General features: G+C 44.3%; 2 protein-coding genes across 2 annotated transcripts in view; both read left to right on the top strand.

Moving 5' to 3' along the window:
* casp8ap2 (caspase 8 associated protein 2) overlaps positions 1 to 3549 on the top strand; it is a 32591-nt gene extending 29042 nt beyond the window's left edge. The window contains exon 10 of the mRNA XM_061753721.1: positions 2708 to 3549. Coding sequence (XP_061609705.1) covers positions 2708 to 2770 — 63 coding nt within the window. The 3' untranslated portion in view covers positions 2771 to 3549. The remainder of the gene's footprint in view (positions 1 to 2707) is intronic.
* A 114-nt stretch (positions 3550 to 3663) lies between these two features.
* gja10b (gap junction protein alpha 10 b) lies at positions 3664 to 16903 on the top strand. The gene is made up of 3 exons (XM_061753728.1): positions 3664 to 4058; positions 4156 to 5577; positions 12638 to 16903. Exons 2-3 carry the CDS (start codon positions 4174 to 4176, stop codon positions 12674 to 12676), a joined length of 1443 nt encoding a protein of 480 aa, XP_061609712.1. The 5' UTR covers positions 3664 to 4058; positions 4156 to 4173; the 3' UTR covers positions 12677 to 16903.
* Positions 16904 to 18554: the final 1651 nt, after the last annotated feature.

Below are 18554 nucleotides of genomic sequence, written 5' to 3'. Positions count from 1 at the left end.
TGCCTTTTGTCACCGATTGTGTCCATTACTTTTATGGACAGAATTTCAAGGCGCAGAGGCGTAGAGGGGGTCCGGTTTGGTGGCCTTAGCATTGCATCTTTGCTTTTTGCAGATGATGTGGTTCTGTTGGCTTCATCGAGCCGTGATCTCCAAAAGCCAAGAGGCAGCAGAAACTATACAGTACACAACACAACATTCATACAATCATCAAAATAAAAAAAGAACACTGATAAAACTGAATATATGCCATCTGATTTAAAAACATATTTTTAATTTAATTTCGTTTTAATTCATTCGACTTTGGCAGGCTTTAAGACATTATTGGGCCTCTTTAGTTGGTTAATAACTCTTATACCTATGTGCCAAAAGTTTCGTATTTGTTTAAGTGCAAATTCGGCAGACAGAGCCTGTCTGATTGATTTTATATTTTTTATTTATCCACGCTATTTTACTTATTGTTCTACATTACAATGCTAATGTTCGATATTCTTTAGAATTGAAAGTTTATTGTTCTTTAAAAGGATGTACTTGAATTATTATGCTCTATAATATCATTTTATCAGTGGCATAAAAACATCAATCGTATCATCCATCCATCCATCCATCCATCCATTTTCCGTACCGCTTCTCCTCACGCGGGTCGCGGGCATGCTGGAGCGTGGCACACCCTGAACTGGATGCCAGCCAATCGCAGGACACTATCATTTATTCAGTTATTAATATAGTTATTCGTGCACTCACTGTTGTAGTCTTGCCACTCTGTGCTATGTATCTGTTGTTGACCAATACTGGCCACTCATGGGCTTGTATCTGCACCATTTGCACAATTGACACTGTTCCAGATTATCGCACGACTCGTCACTTTAAACTGCTTGAATTTCTTGAAGTCTCTGCGCCATTTTGCACAATGGTCATTGTACCAGACTATTGCTCTTTTAGTCATTTCAAATTGCTCTAAATTGCTAGAGGACTCTGCATCATTTGCACAATAGTCCAAAAAAAAAAAAAAAGTATGCTTTTATGTCTCCAAAAGTGTTCTCTGTCAATTGACCGTCCGTCTGTTGTCGTACTCGAGCGGCTCCGACTACCGGAGACAAATTCCTCGTGTGTTTTTTTTGGACATACTTGGCAAATAAAGATGATTCTGATGTACTCACTTTAATGAGGACATCCCGTTATGTGATCACTTACATGAGTAAACATGTACACATGTATTTAAACATACCGTAAACAATTCAGGCCCCCCCACACACACACACACCTTAAATCCACATAATCCCAACCACCATGTACATGAATACATATTTTGTAGTGTTGCGAGAGTGCTGAATTTGGATTTTGACTCCTGAGATATGCGCAGTAAATGTCAAAATGACATTATCTTATTTTACTTTACCGTAGTTTTAAAAGAATTTTGTTAAAGGACCACACAACCTGGCATTGTATGTGTATATGTCATTCTGTACATAAAACTCACAACATTGCGTGTTTAGCAATGTCGTGCCAAGACATAGTATTGAATTAATGAAAACTGAAAATCAAAATGTTCAAAAATAAGCGGCCTATATTTTGTCACTCAAAATGAGCCTAAGAAAGAAAATATTAGCGTTGTTCCGAGTTTTTCTGGTGGCGCGTTTGTTTTGGCTGGGACGCAATTGCTCCGAACAAAATCAAAATGTTCCTGACCAAATATCCAGAATGTTCCTGAGAGGTGATGATCGGGGTTGGTATCTCTGAATCAAGCGGTCGATTTGAGCATTTAGAATAGTGATTTACAGAAGAAATCAGAACATCGAGATATATATCATGTATCGCCATATGCTGGAGTGTAAAAATATTGAGATGATGGTTTTGGCCCATATCGTGCAGCCCGAGTTGGAATAATTCCCAACACAACTGTATTTGTTTTTTCAACATAAAATGTATTTGAAATACAGTTGAGCTTTCATTTGTGCTATGAGTTGGCGGGCTTTGCTTCATTGATCGAGGAAGTAACTACATTAGAACAAGTATCACTGCCGTTCAGCTTTTGTATGGAATTTTCCATTCAAATTCTACACATCAACAACAAGGGATGTCACGTTAGGGGGTAGGGTGGGGTAGGGTGGGTTCGGGTGGGTGCAGTTCAAAGCCACCATCGATCCATCCGCCAACAGTGACCTACATGGCTGTAATATCCCTTTTAGATAAATAACACAACCAAAATAACTGCAATATCACATTTGTCATAATTGAAACATAATGAAGAATTTAAAGATTTGAATATGGTCTCAACAGCAATGGAACCCTTTAAAGCGGTGACTCTCAAAGTGTCACTGAATCACAATTTCAAATATGACATACAATGAAACATTCGAATTGAGCTTGTACCTATGCACCAGTTTTTGTCAAGGTTTTTTTGTTTATTTATTTTAAATCCAGTACAGTACTTTTTTAATTTTCCTGTACAATATATATATATATATAGAGAGAGATTTTTACTTCAAGTACAGTTTAGTAAATGCGCTTTTTAGGATTCAAACCTTTGACTCTTTTGAAAAAAATCTTTTTATTTATGTGACTGTATTTTAATGTTGGCCATCATTATAGTTCTTGGAGAGCGAAATACTTTTTGAGGTGGTGCTTGGTGTAAGAACAACTGCTTTAAAGGGTCAAGTTGAACATGCACACAATGACCGCTTACGGTGTTGCTTTTATTGTTTCGCAGGTTGCTCAGAGGTTTTACCATCTTATGAAGCTCTTCAAGAAGCAGGGAACTTTGAATACCTGATCAACCAAAGTTGTTTTCCTTCAAATAGTTATTGAAGCATACAAGAGTAACGTCAGTACAGGTATGAGATTTATACATGTTGTAGTTTTCATACAGTAGATCAGGCACAAGAATGGTGACTTTTGTTAGGTAGCTAAATTCATTTACTCCAAGATGGATTACAACAACAGTGCCCCTTAAAGGCCTTATCATCCATCGGACTATCATTTTCAGTGTTTATGCTGCGGACTATTTGATGTATGTAAACTGTCCCAAGTTCTTCAAGGACAAGAAGTGGATAGCATTTATATAGAATGCAAATTGTTAACCCTTGCGGTCAAATGTGTTTTGGCAATCCTCATTGGAATGCATCACTGTTGATCTTACATGTGCACAAATTCATTTTTTTTTTTTCAATTGTTAACTCTTTGTCTGAGTGGATCCTGTTATTGTGAGCTAGCAATACCTCAAGAAAATGTAAATCTTTTCAAAATGTTTCGTGTTTTAATGTTTGTAAGACTGGTCTGTTTTTGAGGATGAAAATGGGACATACAGGAGAAAATCGAAGCAATACATTTTCCTCTTATGTCAACCTAAATGTTACATCTCGTAGACTGCAGTGACATTTTGTTGGATCGTTTTTCATACAAGCATGTTTGATTCAACCTGTTTCATATTCAAACATTGGATTCAGTGTTGTGAATAATACATATATATAAAGTTTAATTTATTCTTGTGCCGGTTTTTAATTTGCTGTTTATTGAGAACATGATCGCACCATAAATGTCACATGATAAACATCCGTTGCCACAGTTTGTATTATTTATTGTAAGTTGTCTTGTAGTCATCCCAAATGATGGGATTGTTGAAAATTGTTTTTCAGCAGATAAGATTGATGAAGAGGGGCGCGCAATCAATTAATGGCTCCCTCTCATGGAAAAAACAACTTGCTGCCATTTCTAATATTCTAATATTTCCCCTGAGCAGAACTGAAGTGAAAGCTGAAAAAAAGCGTTTTACACACACGCTTGGTCATTGCATTTCCATTCTACGTTTGGAGGCTATAAACCTAAATATGAAGTCATCAATATGACTACATACAAATAGGTCAGTTGGTACTAGTTCCTGTTAAAAGCAGCAGAGTGAAACTAACCTCAGGGTACGATGAGGTCATGAGGGATCAATTGTAAACTGGAGACCTAGTTCCCAACAGCTACGCAATAGAGTCAGCATCATGGGACGGTAGTGTCCCTTCTCTCTCGACGAGAACGATGACGAACGAGAGCCTATTCGCAAGGACCACAGATGAGTGAGTAAAAAAAAAACCTTCATTTCACACATTTTTGGATGCTCCCTTTTAAACAAATTGTCTGAACAATCACATCAAAACTTTGTTTCTCTGGCAGCAAACAATGTGACAGAAGATGGGGGACTGGAATTTGTTGGGCAGCATTTTAGAGGAGGTCCATATTCACTCCACCATTGTAGGGAAGATCTGGCTCACCATCCTTTTTGTTTTTCGTATGCTCGTGCTGGGGGTTGCAGCCGAGGACGTCTGGGATGATGAACAGAGTGAGTTTGTTTGCAACACCGAGCAACCTGGCTGCAAAAATGTTTGCTATGACCAGGCTTTCCCCATCTCCTTGATCCGTTATTGGGTCCTTCAGATCATATTTGTGTCATCTCCATCTTTGGTCTACATGGGTCATGCATTGTACCGTTTAAGAACCATTGAGAAGGAGAGGCACAGAAAAAAAGCATGTCTGAAAGCTGAACTGGAGGTGACGGACGCTGTTCTCGACCATAAGCAAATAGAACGGGAGCTCAGAAAACTAGATGAACAGAAGAAAGTAAGGAAAGCTCCCCTTCAAGGCTCCCTGTTACGAACATATGTTTTCCATATCTTGACAAGATCTGTATTGGAAGTGGGTTTTATTATTGGTCAATGTGGTCTGTATGGCTTGGGCCTGCCTCCTCTGTACAAATGTGAGAGGTTGCCTTGCCCCAATAGTGTGGATTGTTTTGTATCACGACCGACCGAGAAGAACATTTTCATGGTTTTCATGCTGGTTATATCCGGAGTTTCTTTATTCCTCAACCTTCTTGAGATCTTTCATCTGGGGATGAAAAAAATCAAGCAAAGTTTGTATGGTTATAAATATGGAGATAATGACAGTGCGTGCAGGTCAAAGAAAACCTCCACGGTGCATCAAGTTTGCATATTCCCAAATTCCTCCCCACAAAGACTGATGCAACTTCCACAAATGGTCTGCTCAGTCGTGTCGAGCTCTCACAAAGAAACTCAGCCGTTGAATCTGACAGCCGTAGCTCCTCTTCATCAGGAGCCTAACAGTGGCAACCAATTACCAGCACAGGCTCACCAGCCAAGCCAAGTGGACATCCAGAGTATGCGGCAGCTGAGAGCGATGGAGAGGCAACACACTCTGGACATTTGGATGCAATCATCTTGCAGTGATTTAGATGCTCCTCATCACTCTGGGATGCTGCAGTATACTGGACCTCGAACTACATTAATGGCCAGCCACATGGAGATCCCTGCAGCCCAGAGCAATTTAGAGAGAAAACAAAGTGATATGGGTGCGTATAAAGGACTTAGTGACACGAGTGATTCTCCTGGGAGTGACCGCTTCTCGACAGCCCGGAAAAGCAGTTTCATGTCCCGAGGAATGTCTGATGGAAGGCAGGGCAGTCCGTCAGCCAGTCTATATTCTATGAATGGAATGAGCACTGAGGCCCAGAACCTCAACAAGAAAGAGAGTCCTGTAGTGACTCCACCACCCCCAACTTGTGGGAGGAGAATGTCAATGGTGAGAATATATAAAAGCTTTACATTCAAAATAAGAATTGAATAGATTCATGTTTTGGGAGGTGGGAGGAAACCGGAGTACCGGGGGAAAACCCACGCAGGCACAGAGAGAACACGCAACCGCCGCACAGGTGAGGCCGGATTTGAACCCAGGTCCTCAGAACTGTGAGGCGGATGTGCCGCCATACACAGCAGCTGAAATAGGTACTGAACACGTCACCGTTTTTCTCAAATATATCTCCAAAGGTGCCTTTGACCTGAACATTTCACCAGATGTTGTGAACAACCCAAGTAAACCATATACATACGTACAAAGAAAGTAGAACAAGTAAGATTAAATTAAGTTGTGTGTAATAATGTCAAATTAACGCCAACTGGTATTTATTGAATACTTTGTACAAAAGCCTTTGTTTGCAATGACAGCTTCAAGATGCCTCCTGTGTGGAGGAACACGTCGCATGCATTGCTCTGGTGTGACTTTGGCCCGTTCCTCCACACAAGCAGTCTTCAGTTCTTGAAGGTTCCGTGGGCTTCTTTTATGGACCTTGAGTTTCAGTTCTATCCATAGATTTTCAGTGATTGGCTGGGCCATTCAAGCAGCTTTATTGTATTTATTTTTGAAACCAATTGAGAGTTTCCTTGGCAGTATGTTCTGGATCATTATCCTGCTGAAATGTCCACCCTCGTTTCATTTTCATCATCCTCGTAGATGGCAGAAGATTTTTGTCAAGAATGTCGTTTGCCCATTCATCCTTCCTTCAATAATGTGAAGTTTACCAGTACCATTTGATGAAAAGCAGCCCCACACCATCATGCTCCCATCCCCGAACTTCACTTGTTTGTATGGGGTTTTTAGGGTGCCATTTCTCCTCCAAACGTGGTGTGCATTATGGCATCCAAACAGTTAGGTTTTTCTCTCATTTGACCAGACTATATTCTCCCAGTATTTAACTGGCTTGTCCAAATGTTGTTCAGCAAACTTTAAACAAGCTTTGGCATGCTTTTCTTTTCACGCCACCCTTTTCCAACTGAGGACCATGGTCTCAAATTTGGAGGTGCTGATTCTCATCCCAGCCGCTTCACACTCGGCTGCGAACCGCTTCAGTGAGAGTTGCCGATCACGGCTTGATGAAGCCAACAGAACCACATCATCTGCAAAAAGCAGAGACGCAATACTGAGGCCACCAAACCGGACCCCCTCTACGCCTTGAAATTCTGTCCATAAAAGTTATGAACAGAATCGGTGACAAAGGGCAGCCTTGGCGGAATCCAATCCTAACCGGAAATGAGTCCGACTTTCTGCCGGATATGTGGACCAAACTCTGACACCGGTCGAACAGGGACCGAACAGCCCGTATCAGGGGGTTTGGTACCCCATACTCCCGAAGCACCCCCCGCAGGACTCCCTGAGGGACACAGTCGAACGCCTTCTTCAAGTCCACAAGTCCAGCACCCCTGAATAGACCTTACCAGGGTGGGCTGAGGAGTGTGATCCCCCTGTTGTTGGAAAACACCCTCCGGTCCCCCTTCTTAAAAAGGGGGACCACCACCCCAGTCTGCCAATCCAGAGGCACTGTCCCCGATGTCCATGCAATGTTGCAGAGGCGTTGTCAACCAGGAGAGCCCCCCAACATCCACAGCCTTTAGGAACTCCGGGCGAATCTCATTCACCCCCGGGGCCTTGCCACCGAGAATCTTTTTAACCACCTCGGTGACCTCAACCCCAGAGATAGGAGAGCCCGCCTCACAGAACCCAGACTCTGCTTCCTCATTGGAAGGCGTGTCGGTGGAATTGAGGTGGTCTTCGAAGTATTCTCCCCACCGACTGACAACGTCCCGAGTCGAGGTCAGCAGCGCCCCATCCCCACTATTTGACAGTGTTGATGGTGCACTGCTTCCCCCTCCTGAGATGCCGGCCGGTGGACCAGAATTTCCTCGAAGCCGTACGGACCGTGGCCTCACCGAACTCCTCCCATGCCCAAGTTTTTGCTTCGGCGACCACCAAAGCTGCATTCTGCTTGGCCAGCCGGTACCCATCAGCTGCCTCAGGAGTCCCACAGGCTAAAAAGGCTCGATAGGACTCCTTCTTCAGCTTGACGGCATCCCTCACCGTTGGTGTCCACCTAAGGTTCGGGGATTGCTGCCACGACAGGCACCGACCACCTTACGGCCACAGCTCCGGTCGGCCGCCTCAGCAATGGAGGTGCGGAACATGGTCCACTCGGACTCGATGTCCCCCGCCTGCGCTGGAACATGAGCAAAGTTCTGTCTGAGCTGGGATTTGAAACTGCTTCTGACAGCAGACCCTAACAATACGTTTGGGTCTGGCATCTTTCCCCACCATCGGTGCCAAGTGCACGTGGTGACACCCTTATGCTTGAAGATGGTGTTCGTTATGGACAATCCGTGGTGAGCACAAAAGTCCAATAACAGAACACCACTCGGCTTCTGATCGGGGGGCCGTTCCTCCCAATCACGCCCTTCCACGTCCGGGTAAGGAAATCCTCAATCCAGTTATATTTTTCATCATGGGAGTCTTTTAGCCGTGCTTTGTCTGGTCCCTCAACTAAGACCCGTATGCCATGTGTAACCCTACCAGGGGTGTGAAGCCCCAGACAACTTAGCTCCTAGGATCATTGGGACACACAAAACCCTCCACCATGATAAGGTGACGGCTTCCAGGAGGGGCTTTCTTCATGTGTTCAATACTTTTTCCCTGTGTCATTTCACCTTTTTACACACAACCTAATTTCTGAGCTTATTTGGTTCTACTTTCTTTGTATGTTTGGATTACTTGGGTTGTTCCCAACATCTGTTGAAATTTTCAGGTCAATAGCACCTTTGGAAGTATATTTAGTGAGAAAAATGGTGACTTGTTAAATACTTATTGCCGCCGCTTATATATGTGCGTAAATGTATATATATATATATGTGTGTGTGTGTGTGTGTGTATAAATACCCAAAACCCTAATAAATTAGATGGGGTAAGTTGAGCCTCTGGCTCACCTGATCCTATTTTGATGGTTTCATCGCAACAAGGGGTGGTTCCACTTGCCCCTGTGCTCAACTTCCCCCAGTCTCCCCTACGTTTAGTCATTCTACAGTGCAGTATTAAGGTCACAATTCAAAATAAATTAATATGATAAATGAGAACAAAGTATTCGGAGCCCAAAAAAGCTTAAAGGTCCCCTTCTGTCAATTTTGTTGTTGTTAATAATGGTTTGCCCTTTTAATATATTTGTCAGATAATTGCGTTCGGAAATGCACAGAATGCCCCTTTTCAAGCGATTCGAGTTGCTCTTTTCCGCCTGCCGTTGGCCACAGCCAGATTTCACATTGTTAGATATGTAAATGAGCTTTGCTGTGATTGGATTGGTGTTATTCTAATTCAGGTATGGAAAACGGCTTCCGATTGGTCCTCGGCGATATCGCAGTGTTGGATTGTTGGCCCACTAATAGGGACCGTGATCCTCCCACCCCATTCACTTGAACATTACTGTCATCGTTCGTGCACATTTTTATATCAGAAATTATCAATATAGTTGAGTATTATTGCAAAAGACAACATATGTAAATTTTGTAGACAGTACTTGTCTGGCTCGGCGGGCGGCTGACACCCGCTCGCCTAAAACTCGAAAATGCTGCGTGCCGTTCACCTGAGTAGAGTGGGTGGGTACCAACCACCAAGTGGGCAGATATTGATTCAAGCATCCATTTTCTGAGCCGCTTCTCCTCACCAGGGTCGCGGGCGTGCCGGAGCCTATCCCGGCCATCTACTGCCTTCTGCATTCCATCGACAAATTGCAGAGATGTCAAACTTAAATCACGACACTCATTTTTGACCTATGTTATGCATCAAACGGAAGATTTTGATGGAAGCGGACCTTTAATTAAAAACTCATTTATCTTTGTTATTATTATTTTGGAATAAGTAATTATTTAAAAAAAAAAAAAATAAGTATTGCAGCAAATCCTACATAATTTCCAGGGTTGCTTTTGCTCTCAACCAGAGTGGCTTTTGTCTAAAAAAAAAATCATATTCAATGCAGCTTGTCTGTCATGAATTTCAAACACATTGGAAAATGTCAAAGGGCAACACATATTCTGTCTGTCGCAAAGTGAAAGGATTTTCCTTCTTCCACCAAAATGTATCATAGCTTTCCGTTTTACACTGTTGCATGCAGAATTGTGAAGATTTGTTAAAACATGCAGCCTCCTACATGGGTGGTACCCATGGTACTACTTTCCTAATCAATCTCCTCCGTTGTGGCACTATTCAGCCCGAAAGTTTGACAGGCCACGCCGCTCACCTGAAAAGTCCGATTGAAACTTCTTTCACCGTTCCAGCCAAATTTGCTCGAGGAATCGCAGATGAGTTTTGAGTTAAAAAACAAACCAAAACAAAAAGGTCATCTCCATCCTTGCAGGCGTGTGGCTCATAGGAAATTGAAACATCAAAATGTGAATATCTTCATAACACATCCACGTCCTCCATCGCCTTTTCTGCAAAAGCCGTTGTGGGCGCAACAAATGCCCAAACTATTTACAGTATCTCAAATGTAGAGATTTTGAAAGGCCACAACACTCTTCCCGTCAGCGCAATTAGCTTCCAACTTTACGAACAATTCCAGTTCATTGTATTTTACACAATGGCCCCAAAATGCATCGACATAAACCATTGTGAATTTGATCCAAATTGCATAAACTAACATGAATTCATGTGACATTTCCTCATAGCTGGAAACTGCGCTCCTGCAACCCCAATTCCAATGAAGTTGGCACATTGTGTTAAACAATGATTTGCAAATCATGTTCAACCTATATTTCATTGAAGACACTAAGAGTGCGGGTACTAGACTGGCCTGCCTGCAGTCCAGACCTGTCTCCCATTGAAAATGCGTGGCGCATTATGAAGCGTAAAATACGACAAGGGAGACTCCGGGACTGTTGAGGATTGGAAGTTGTACTTCAAGCAAGAATGGGAAAGAATTCCACGTACGAAGCTTCAACAATTGGTGTCCTCAGTTCCCAAACGTTTATTGAATGTTGTTCAAAGTAAAGGTGATGTAACACAGTGGGAAACATCACCCTGTCCCAGCTTTTTTGGAACATTAATGATTATTTGCTAAAAACAATCAAGTTTATCAGTTTGAAGATTAAATACCTTGTCTTTGTAGTGTATTCAATTAAATATAGGTTGAACATGATTTGCAAATCATTGTATTCTGGTTTTATGTTTAACACGACGTCATTGGAATTGGGGTTGTACATACGTGTCACAAATGCCAAAACATTTTCAGAAGAACACGAAAAAGTATGTTGGTTTAGCTACTATTTTGGATATGAGAACCATCTTGGCAATCAGTTGTGCTTCTTCTCGCACTCCGTAACCATCATTGGCTCTATGTGTCACTCATTGCAAGTAAGTTACTGTATCTCATCATGTTACATTTTCTACTTTCTAAATAACATGACAGAATTTGGCATAAAGGTTCAGGACACCGACATAGACGAAAAAAAGAGTTTCAACCATGCAGGTGTAAATTAGCTGAAAATTTCACACTGAGGTCGAGTTCGATTTGCTCGGACAAAATATCCTCTGTGCCATAGGCCTACGTGGTACAGACTGGTTTCACAAAAAGCCATATTTCATACCCAAACTATGAGTTTTCCCCCCTTCAATTTGGAACTGCGGCATTCGCTTCGTTCAGTACGTGAGAAGAGGCGAGTGTTGTGGCAGCCTTACCATGACAACGCACCTGTTCACGATGCCCTGAGCGTTCCTGCCACCGGAGAACATCGTCACGCTGACCTGACCTTGCTCCGTGTGAATCCCCCCCGCCCCCCCTTTCCCAAGCTCAAGGGGGTGCTCAAGGGGATCCATTTTGAAGACATGCATGACATCGAGATGGATGTGACAACAGAGCTGCGGAGGATGCCAGAAGAATCCTTTCAGGACGTGCATAAAGGCGTGGCAGAGAAGGCGGGGAAAGTGTGTTCCACGCCGGAGGGATGACTTCAAACGGGAAAAACTTGTAGTTTGTAGGTACGATTTGAAACGCAGTGGTGCCTTGAGATCTGACTGACTCCATTTCGGAGTTTTTCTCAACACGAGCTGTCCGTCGGCCGAGTTTTTCGTGCGAACTTGAGATTCGAGCACTGCACGTCATTCGGCTGATGACTTGACTCGCTTCGCAACAAGCGGGATTTTTGCTGCTATTATTAGTAACAGTTGTTCAAAAGAGGCTTCGAGCTGTTTATTGCCACTCCCAGATGGTTACCGTCAAACAAATGAAAGAGAATTACATATGTATTTGAAACAACCGCGTAGCCTCCATCTAGCATACAATGGAAATCACCATAGCCACACGGGCTAACAATTAGCATCTGCCGTATCTGGCGGTGTTGTTACCCTTTAATAAGCAGCGGACATCTGAACACAAAGTTAACAATACTCACATGCATATAATAGTTATATGTAATAGTAAAAACACGGATGATCTAAAAGAGGAGTTACATCTGAATGAACAGTGAAGCCTTCTGTTTGTGTATACTGCCCCCAGGTTGCGCGCAACAGACTGAGCAGCACAATGTGCATTGTAGGAGAAAGGGAGGGGAAATTTTTTTTTTATTTTTAATTCGATTCAATTATGCCATGACTTCATGTTTTTATAAATTATTTTTAAAAAAAAAGGAAAAAAAAATTCCCAAAATGTTTTTGGGGCTTTTGGGCGGCGTTTCCATTCTTTCCAATGAGGAAAAGTGATTTTTGCTCAGTGTTTTGAGTCAAGAAAACCTTCCCTTCTCTCAACGCACCACGAAACAGGATATCTTTTGGACACTAGTCCTGGAACAGTTCTGACACACCTTGTATGGGTCATGAACAGATGGTGATCATGGCTGCAAACACTTGAATTGATTTCTTCATTTATCTTACAAAACAGCATTTTATCTTCAGGGTTTTTTTTTGGGGGGGTAAAAAAAATATAAACATAAGTAGATTGTTTGAAGTTTGTCGCTGGTTTAGTAATATCCTTAAGTGACTTTCTTTTTCGTTTCAGAGCATGCTTCTGGAGCTATCTTCCATCATGAAAAAGTAAACTTGGAAATCGGTTGTGGAAGTGGACTGGGAGCTGACCGCGTTGACCAAATCTCGAGATTTTTCTCTGTTTTCAACACATTCAATATTCAAACCTTATTGATTGGCACTGGTTAAACGGATCTTCTACAAGAACAGACCACAGCATGTCATCGCTTAAAATTGTCCCTTTTGTGACCTTTTGAAAAAGATCTTGACATTTGCCAAGGTATGTTTTGTAGGAACGCCCCAAAGAAAACACACAAAGTCATAGTGCGCAATACCGGGGGCAGTACAAATGCTTCTCTGCAAGTAAGGCAACCGAGCGACCAAACTGAAAGGTTACAGTCGATAAACAAACGAAAAAGTGTCAGTTCGGTTTACTTTATTATTTATTATTTGTTTTGCAGCACGAGTGATGCATGTAGACACGACAACCACAAAAACATAAACAAAAGTACTCAAGGCTCCTATCGAAACCTCACTTCTACCTTGTGTGCGCAATGTTACTTCATTGGTATGCCTCGTTTATCTCGATATTCGCTGCTGCAATAATGACATTTCTAAAGCGCTTGTTTTTGCATTTTGGGACCGCGAACCTGGAGATGAAGTTCACTGTGCAAAGGGCGGGGCTCGTCTTTTAAGAATGAGCTCGTTAGGCGCTGTAACTGAACCGTCCTCTGGTGCACAAAGATGCCGGACTAAGCGGTGACTCACTACAAGATCATTTAACTCTTTGGTTCAAGGAATTGGTGTTCTTCAAAGATACATTTCCAAACCGCGACACAAGAGAAAAAGATCAAATCAATTAAATGAAAGCAAAATAAAACAAGTTCATCATGGTTTTGTCAACATGGAAATACCCGTGTCCTCAAACAAAACATTTTGCCCACAGCGTCACAATTTGCTTCGAAGTTCAGCATGGAGTCCAAAATTGTCCCAAGGTATTTGTATGATCGGATGATGAAATGATGATACATTTTCCACTGTTTGACCCTTGACAGAGGTGCGTTCCTTCTAAAATCGATGACGGTGTCTTTTGTCTTCGATATGTTTAACTGAAGATAGGACTTCCTCTGGCAAAGTCGTCGATGACCCAACTATGGGTTGTCTCGTCGTTCTGGAGCAGACTGACGCTGACGGTCATCTGCACACTTTAAGATGCTCCTACCTTTCACATCTGCTCTGGCACAGATTTGTGTAGCGCATGAAGAGAAAGGGTGAAAGCACTTGTGGGGAGTCAGTTGAGGAGCAAACCTGGATTTGCAAGCATTACTATCAGGGCAAGGGTGCACGGCGGAGGGTCAATTTGGGCCAGCCCAAAACTATGTACAGTGTGTAATATCCCAACATGTTCAATAAACTCATTTTAAAAGGACGCTTTAAGGACTATAATTGGAGCTGTATAAAAAAAAAAACCAACTGCCTTTGCAAAGATAATGCTCAGTTTACATTGATGTGAGGTATGTATTTAACCAATGCTGTGAAATGTTGGTTACTCCTGTTTTCTATAGCGTAAGCAACATTTTGATGACTCCTCTGCTCTGCTGCAGATTTCACACCTCAAGGTTGCGATTTCTCAAGATGTTAAGCAAGGCGCTCTGACTGCGTTGAAGCTTTTATAACTACACTTAAGGTCAGAACCGTCGCAGTCAAAATAACAGATTCATTCCCCCACACACTCAAGTTAAATAGAGGGACAAGATCCCGGACCGGCAGACTCGATGAATGAACTCCGGGGCTGTATCTACTTGTGTGTGCGATGGCTATTTGCTCAATATGCAGTCTATCTGAGCTAATTTCCTCCTCTGTTTATTGAGCCTATCAACAAAAGAACAGCTAATACGACACTACTGTACACCGCTGGGGTGAAATATAATGTATACCTTTGTTAGGGTTATTCAAAATTGATCGTATAGTACATTACATTTTACAGATTAACAGTCTGTGTAAGAAGAAAGTTAAACGTTTTTTCTTCGTCTTATCCGTGGAGTCACGGGAGCAGCAGCTTAAGCAGAGAAGGCCATACTTCCTTCTCCCCAGCCACCTCATCCAGCTCTTCTGGGAATAGACCAGCCGCGAGACAAAGTCTCTAGCGTGTCCTGGGTCATCTCCGGGGCCTCCTGCTGGGTTAGGGTGAGGGTTAGTCTTCCCAGGAGGAGATTCGCCCTCATCTGGCTCCTCTCAACGCGGAGGAGGAGCGCCTCGACGCTAAGCCACTCCCGGATGACTGCGCTTCTCACCCGAGCTCTAAGGGAGAGCTGCGGAGGAAACTCATTTCGGCCGCTTGTATCTGTGATCTTGTTCTTTCAGTCACGACCCACAGCTCATGACCACAGGTGAGGGTAGGAATGTAGATCGACCGGTAAATCCAGAGCGTTCTCTTTCGGCTCGGCTCCTTCTTTACCACAGACCGATACAGTCCGTATGACAGCAGACACTGCACCAATCCGGCTGTCGATCTCCCGCTCCATTCTTCCATCACTCGTGAACAAGACCTCAAGATACTTGAACTCTTCCACCTGGGGCAGGATCTCATCCCCGACCTGGAGAGGGCCTGGTCTCAGATTTAGAGGTGCTGATTTTCATTCCAGCCGCTTCACACTCGGTTGTGAACTGCTCCAGTGAGAATTGAAGGACATGGCATGCTGAAGCCAACAGAACCACATCATCTGCAAAACGCAGAGACACAATACTGAGGTCACCGAGCCAGACCCCCTCAAAACCTCGGCTGCTCCCAGAAGTTCTGTCCATAAAGGTTATGCACAGAATCGGTGACAAAAGGCAGCCTTGGCAGAGTCCAACCCTCACTGGAAATGAATGCGACTTACTGCCCTCAATGCGGACCAAACTGACACCAGTCATATGTGGACCAAACAGCCCTTATTAGGGGGTGCGATATCCCAGACTCCCAGAGCATTCGCCACATGACTCCCTGAGGACACGGTCGAACGCCTTCTCCAAGTCCACAAAACAATCCAGAGGCACTGTCACCGATGTCCACGCAATGTTGCAAATGCGTGTCAACCAGTACAGCCCCATAACATTCAGAGCCTTTAGGAACCCTGGGAGCATCTCATTTACCCCCGGGACCCCGTCACCAAGGAGCTTTTAACCACCTCCGTGACCTCAACCCTAGAGATAGGAGAGCCCACCTCAGAGTCCGCAGACTCTAACACCTCATAGGAAGGCGTGTCGGTGGACTCTTTGAAGTATGCGGCCTACCGAATCACAACGTCCTGAGTTAAGATCAACAGCGCCCCATCCCACCGTACACAGTGTTGATGGTGCACTGCTTCACCCTCCTGAGATGGATGATGGTGGACCAGAATTTATTTGAAACTGTCTGAAAGTCACTCTCCATGGCCTCACCAAACTCCTCCCACGCCTGGAAAAAACGTGGCGAGCTCTCTTTTTCACGGGCAAAGTTCAGATGTATCGAGAGTGACATGACCGTGGAAACGTGCGGTGCCTCACGCCAACTGCACGGCTGGCGTACGCACGTTTCTGCAGCTTTTGGTGCTTCGGCAACCACTCCTTGCTTCTTTTACATTGTTGAAATCAAATGTTGTCGGGCATGAATTGTTCATTAGTGCTAATTGTTCATGTGCCTCTGATTTGCAGATTTATGAGGACAGTTTCCCAGCATCGCCTCCAAGTGTTGCCAAAGCACCAACATCTGCAGAAACGTGCCCACGCCAGCCATGAAGTTGGCGTGAGGCACCGCACGATTCCTCGGTCATTTCACTCTTGATACATCTGAACTTTGCCCGTGAAAAAGAAAGTACGCCACGTTTTTGTGCGTACGCACCTTGTGCACATGAGACCCCTGGTCTCCGGTTTAGGGGGTATAAACACCCCCTTAAAAAATGCCCGTCCTTCAAAGGGCAATGCTTGGATACACATCAGTTATACAGTATATAGAAAAATGTGATTTATAATGGGAGTCAATGAGCCAAAGTATTCCAATTTTGAGTCTGGCGTATGGTCAATTAGCGTCTCGTCTTTGTATTTGATGAACGACATCAGTCAACAAAAAGCCATACTTTGAATGGTTAATGCATGAGTGATATTGCGACACAAATACTGTATAACTACATACAAACAGGCAATATAGCAATACTCTCTAGCATATATTCTTCGAACTCTGTGACAAATGAGTTGTAATAACAATATCCGATCATGACTTCTACTTTCTTTGTTACCGTCTCGTTGCGTCTGCCCCTCAGAGCACAGCAGGAACAGCGATTGTCGAGAAGTTCAAGTGTATTGCCGCACGTGTGGAGAAAGCAAATGGTGTTCCCACCATATACTGACAGTAAATAAATAAATAAGTACCTGAATTTTAATCATTTGGATTTATTATTTCTGAAGATTTTCCATTTGATTCAAATGTACAATATGCTTATGTTTAAGTTAAGCAGTGGTTATGGTGGTTATATATTTCCTTATATATATATATATACACACAGTCCGATAAGGGTAACACAGCTCGCCTTCCCATGGGCTCACCACCTGTGGGAGGGGCCTAGGGGTCGCGTGCAGTGTGAGCCGGGCGGTGGCCGAAGGCGGGGACCTTGGTGATCTGATCCCGAACTACAGAAGCTGGCTCTAGGGACGTGGAATGTCACCTCTCTGGCAGGGAAGGAGCCCGAGTTGTCGTGCGAGGTTGAGAAGTTCTGATAAGATTTCGTCGGGCTCGCCTCCACACACGGCTTGGGCTCTGGTACCAGTTCTCTTGAGAGGGGTTGGACTCTCTTCCATTCTGGAGTTGCCCACGGTGAGAGGCGCCGAGCAGGTGTGGGTATACTTATTGCCCCCCGGCTCGGTACATTGGGGTTCACCACGGTGGACGAGAGGGTCTTGACTGTTGACAGCACTTCAGAGTATCCACCCTTTTTGGAGTCCTTGGAGGGGTCATGACAGTGAGACCTGGAAGGGCGTGATTCGTAGGAACGGCCCTTCCAATCAGAACCCGAGTGGTGTTGTATTATTTTATTCTATTCTATTATTATCATCTATCTTCTGTGCTCATCACGGATTGTCCATAACAAACACCATGTTCACACGTGCACTTGGCACCAGGACACCCAAGGTCGCAGTTCAATGATCGACTGTCTGTCAGAAGGAGTTTCAATTCCCACCTTCGGCAGAACTTCCCCCAAGTCTCGGGGGGGGCGGGGGACATTGAGTCCAAGTGGACCATGTTCCGCTCCTCCATTGCCGAGGCGGCCGTCCAGACCTGTGGCTGTAAGGTAGTCTGTGCCTGTCATGGCGGCAATCCCCGAATCCGTTGGTGGACAGCAACGGTGAGGGATGCCGTCAAGCTGAAGACTCCTATCGGGCCTTTATGGCCTGTGGGACCCCTGAGGCAGCTGATGGGTACCGGCTGGCCAAGCGCAATGCAGCTTTGCTGGTCGCTGAGGCAAAAACTCGGACACGGGAGGGGTTCGGTGAGGCCATGGAGAATGACTTCGGGACGGCTTCAACGAAATTCTGGTCCACCATCCGGCGTCTCAGGAGGGGGAAGCAGTGCACCATCAACACATAGTGTATAGTGGGGATGGGGCGCTGCTGACCTCGACTCGGGACATTGTGAGTCGGTGGGGAGAATACTTCAAAGACATCCTCAACTCCACCGACACGCCTTCCCATGAGGAAGCAGAGTCTGGGGTCTCTGAGGCGGGCTCTCCTATCTCTGGGGTTGAGATCACCGAGGTGGTTAAAAAGCTCCTCGGTGGCAAAGCCCCAGGGGTGGATAAGATTCGCCCGGAGTTCCTAAAGGCTTTGGATGTTGTGGAGCTGTCCTGGTTGACACGCCTCTGCAACAGCGCATGGACATCGGGGACAGTGCTTCTGGATTGGCAGACCGGGGTGGTGGTCCTCCTTTTTAAAAAGGT

Source organism: Phyllopteryx taeniolatus, chromosome 18 (genome assembly GCF_024500385.1).
Source record: "Phyllopteryx taeniolatus isolate TA_2022b chromosome 18, UOR_Ptae_1.2, whole genome shotgun sequence".
Lineage (NCBI taxonomy): Eukaryota > Metazoa > Chordata > Actinopteri > Syngnathiformes > Syngnathidae > Phyllopteryx > Phyllopteryx taeniolatus.
This window is presented reverse-complemented; position numbering and strand designations above follow the sequence as displayed.